This window comes from Crocuta crocuta, unplaced genomic scaffold (assembly GCF_008692635.1).
Source record: "Crocuta crocuta isolate KB4526 unplaced genomic scaffold, BGI_CrCroc_1.0 scaffold296, whole genome shotgun sequence".
NCBI lineage: Eukaryota > Metazoa > Chordata > Mammalia > Carnivora > Hyaenidae > Crocuta > Crocuta crocuta.
The window spans coordinates 373,547-378,239 of record NW_027530504.1 but is presented as its reverse complement, the minus strand read 5'-3'; the positions used below and the strand labels follow the sequence as shown (position 1 = coordinate 378,239).

Here is a 4,693-nt window from a genome sequence, read left to right as displayed (position 1 = left end):
GCTCAGACGTTCTTCTCTCTCTGTCCACCTTTAGCCCCGCTGCCGGGATTCCCGCCAAGGTGCGGGCCGGCGTCCTGCCCAGGGGGACCAGCGCCTTGGGCGTGGGGCTGTGGGGCTGCCCTCCCTGTCCCCCGTGCCTGGCCCCACCACCGGGTTCACAGGGCCCCCCCCTGTTTCTGTAGCTGCAGATCTGGGACACAGCTGGCCAGGAGCGATTCCGCACCATCACCCAGAGCTACTACCGCAGCGCCAACGGGGCCATCCTCGCGTACGACATCACCAAGAGGAGCTCCTTCCTGTCGGTGCCGCACTGGATCGAGGACGTGAGGAAGTACGCGGGCTCCAACATCGTGCAGCTGCTGATCGGTGAGCGGAGGGGGCCGGGGCCGGGCCGCAGGGTCCCTCGGGGCCACGGGTCTAGCTGGCTTTTGGTTTTCTTTTTACCGTTTATTTATTTTTGAGAGAGAGACAGAATGCAAGTGGGGGAGGGCCAGAGAGAGAGCGAAACAGAATCCAAAACAGCTCCAGGCTCCGGGCTGTCAGCACAGAGCCCGGCGCGGGGCTCGAACCCACGGACTGCGACATCATGACCTGCGCCGGAGTCAGACGCTTAACTGACTGAGCCCCCAGGCGCCCCTCTTTCTCCTTGTTAAACAAAGGGTGGGTGGAGCGCAGAGAGAAGCTGAACTTGGCCAGGCAGGCCCAGAGCCAGAGCCCGAACGGTGATCTCGCAAATCCTGATCCCGCCAGTCGCTTACAGAGTTACATTCGAAACTGCAGTGGGAGGGAGGAAGAAAGGGGCTTTGTACGTCCCGTGTCCCCCCGGGGTCAACCCTGGTTAGATCTTCACGTGTGTCCCTGGATTCAGCGCCCGGAGCCCTGGCTATCGGCTCCTCTTGGTTTGTGAGGGCAGAGCCGAGGCTCAGAGAAGGGAAGTAATTTTTCCCAGTCCGCACAGCCTGTGAGCAGAGAAGCACGAAGCTGGGGCCCTGCTGGTGGGAGTTCAGGGCTGAACCGCCCCACCGCCCCGCAGAGCGGCGCCCCTCGAGCCTCTGCGTGCTCCCGGGTCAGTCCGAGGGCTTGTGGAAGTACGGATGCCAGGCCCCGTGACGGCGGTGGCGCCCATTCTGCGGCCCAGAGACCCCACTTTGAGAACCCCTGTTGCCAAGGGATGCCCTTACTAACATTTTCCCTTTCCCTCCCCGACCTGGGCTCAAAAGCTTCGGACCATCTCTGTGGTCTGGGGTCCTCATTCCAACAGTCTGGCAGATTCTTCTTCCTTTTTTTTCTTGAGAGAGAGAGTGTGCGCACATGTGTGCAAGCAGGGGAGGGGCAGAGGGGAGACAGAATTTTAATTTTTTAAGTTTATTTTGAGCGAGAGAGAGCATGCACACGTGCACATTTGGGGAGGGGCAGAGAGAAAGGGAGAGAGAGAAAAATCGCAAGCAGGCTCCGCACTGTCAGCACAGAGCCCGAAGTGGGGCTCGAACCCACGAACTGTGAGATCATGACTTGAGCCGAAGTCAAGAGTTGGATGCTCAACTGCCTGAGCCACCCAGGCGCCCTGATTTTTTTTTCTTTTTTAGAGACAGACTCTTCTAAGGTGAGGTTGTAGAGGTGGGGCCCGGACAGAGCTCCCGCTGGGGAAAGGCTGGTGCTTGGCTCCCTGCCTGGCCTGGGATGGGGGAGTGCTCAGTGGAGCGCGATGCCCCAGCCAGGAGCGGGGTTCTCCGTGCCCGGCCTCACATTTCCCATGTGTCCAGAACATTTAAAATAAAACATTCTGTCATAGAGCACTTTATACAGATACAAACATAGGATAGTACAGTGAACCCAGATAACCCATCACCCAGCTTCAGCAGTGGGCACCTCACCGCCAGTTTCCTCTCTACCCTCATCCCTTCCCCCCCTTGTCTTGCTTTGGGATAAATCCCAGCACCAAGCTATTTCATCTATAAATATTCCAGCATAAATTTATAAAAGACACAAACACTTCAAAAGTACATAACAATACCATTTTCACATCTGCAATGTATTGATATTTTCTTCTTCTTATTACTCAGTTTATTTTTTGAGAGAGAGAGCAGGGGAGAGGCAGAGAGAGGGAGGGAGAGAATCCCAAACAGGCTCTGCGCTGTCAGAGCCCAGTGCAGGATGAGAACTCACAAACCACAAGATCATGACCTGAGCCAAAAACGAGAGTCAGATAATCGACTGAGCCACCTAGGTACCCCCCATGTTGATATTTTCTTAATATAATCAAATGGCTAATGAGTGTTCAGATTTATAATTGCTCATAAATATCACATGTACTTTTTTTTCACTTTGTTGAACTCAGGATCCAAACAAGTACCACATATTGAAATTAGTTGCTATACCATTTAAGGTTACCAAAGACAGCTTTGATCTTTACAGATGGTTATCTGTTTTTTATTTTTAAATTTTTTAATGTTCATTCGTTTTTAAGAGACAGCACGAGTGGGGGAGGGGCAGAGAAAGAGGAAGACAGAATCCGAAGCAGGATCCAAGCTCTGAGCTGTCAGCACAGAGCCCGACGTGGGGCTCGAACCCACAAACTGCGAGATCATGACCTGAGCCAAAGTCAGGTGCCCGACGGTTATCTATTTTTTTGTGTCCTCCCTGTAATCATGTTAAAAAAGTCAACCACTTNCTCTCTGACCCTCCCCTGCTCACACTGTCTCTCTCTCTCTCTCTCAGAAATAAATAAAACATTAAAAAAAAATCTTCTAGAAATTGGGTCAAGGAGCCGTTGACCAGATTATTGAGAACATAATGAAACACCTGCCACCTTACAGAAGAAACCAGAGGTGCGCTCTCAGGTCAGGTGAGAGGCTGTGCTCTTACTAGCAGAAAAGCAAAATAATCAAAAGTCACAATCTTACGGGCAGTAAAAGAATTCCAAAGGAAAATAGGAGAGAGTAAACCAGAAGCATCAGCAAAGTGTAGCAAAGAAAACAGTTGGCCATGCCAGACCCTTTTTTTATGCCCCCTGGTGGCAAGTGTCCGCCAAGTGCCGGTTGTTGTCACGTTCACTGTACCCTTTGATCCCTCCTGTTGTACTGAAGGTGGCATCACCGATGGGGAAGCTGAGACTCAGGGATGAAGTGCCTTAGCCCAGGGTCACACGGCAAGCGAAAGGGAGCCCAGGTTTCCTGCAGCTCCCCAGTACCGTGTTCTTCTCACCAAAGTTTCCTGCTCTGATTTGTTAGAATCAATGAAGAGACCGAAGCCGCTGGCAGAGATAAAAAAGAAAAACAAAATGAGGGACGAAAGGCTCGAATAAGAGCTTTCAAACAAAAGGTCTTTTTTTTTTCCCCTCAAAAAAGACCGAGGACCGCCCAAGAAGGGGCTCCTTGGTAGCTGGCAGCGCGCGCTGGGCGGCCTGACACTTGTCCGTGCGGCCCCGCCGGGCGGGACCAGGCCTCACCGGGCTGCGCCGGGCCTTTCCCCGCAGGGAACAAGTCGGACCTGGGCGCGCTCCGGGAGGTCCCGCTGGCCGAGGCGCAGAGCCTGGCAGAGCGCTACGACATCCTGTGCGCCATCGAGACGTCGGCCAAGGACTCGAGCAACGTGGAGGAGGCCTTCGTGCGGGTGGCCACGGAGCTGGTCGTGCGGCACGGCGGCCCCCTGCTCAGCGACAAGGGCACCGACCACATCCAGCTGGACACCAAGGACGTCGGGGAGAGCTGGGGCTGCGGCTGCTGACCGGGGCGCAGGGCAGGCAGGCGGGGGCCTCCCCTCCTCTCTCTCTCTCTGTCTCTGTCTCTCTGTGTGTCTCTGGCCCGCCAGGCCCACCCCTCCGGAGCTGGCCCTCCGTGGTGCCAGCAGCTGGATAAAGCCCTGGAACTCTCCATGCCGTGGCCCGGGCGCTTGGTGGGAAAGCTACGCTCGAGGAAGACGCGGGATGCCTTCTGAGGGGGCTCGTTGGCTGGCGGGGTGCCCGTGGCCGCCGCCGGTGTGGATCCCAGCAGGAGAGGGGCCGGGCCCCCCGCGGCCCGGTTCTGACCATTTCTGAGCCTTGCTGTAGCTGCGGCAGCAGGTTGCCGCCTTCCAGGGATGTGGATTCTTCCGGGTCACCCCAGGGCCTTTGTGTGTCGCCGGAGAGCGAGAGCAACCCGCCCAGCAGAGCCGGTTGCTGCGCTGGGTCCCAGGAAAGCCCCAGCCCCTTCCTGCCCTCACCGCCGGCCCGAAGCTCATGGGAGGCTGGGGGCCGCCGCCCTCGCAGCCAGACCTCCCGAGCGTCTGGTTTTCCGTGTCGCTTCTTGGTTTCATCGGCACAAGGACGGGGTCGTGGCCCACAGCCGAGCGGGGACTGCCTGCTGCCCGGGGGCCCGAAGGTCGGCCACTCAGGCTGCGAAACCAGCCGATTCCTTCAGCACCGACTCTCAGAGCTTGGGGGCTTGGGGGGATGAGGCCGAAGGGTGGACATTTGTGGGAAAAGTAAGGCTGGCCTCCCCGAGGCTGCGGTCCGAGAGGGACCCTCAGGGCACCCGGCCTTGGCCATGGAGCAGCTCCCTCCTTCCAGTCCAGCTTCTGGTTTCTCCAACCAGAAAGGCAAGGCCCCGCAGCCCGGGTCCGGCTGTTTCATCCTTCTGGGCCACGTGCGTGGGGAGGGGGGGGTCACTGGGGCCCTTGGAAGCACAGGCGGGGGGGAGCCCAGGGTCACAGGGAT

The 4,693-nt window shown here is 57.1% G+C and overlaps 1 protein-coding gene across 1 annotated transcript in view; it reads left to right on the top strand.

Moving 5' to 3' along the window:
- Positions 1-3,872, top strand: part of RAB43 (RAB43, member RAS oncogene family) — a 30,323-nt gene extending 26,451 nt beyond the window's left edge. Inside the window, exons 2-3 of the mRNA XM_077766849.1 lie at positions 183-366; positions 3,476-3,872. Of these exons, the coding sequence (XP_077622975.1) occupies positions 183-366; positions 3,476-3,726 (435 nt within the window). The 3' untranslated portion in view covers positions 3,727-3,872. The remainder of the gene's footprint in view (positions 1-182; positions 367-3,475) is intronic.
- The last annotated feature ends 821 nt before the right edge of the window (positions 3,873-4,693 follow it).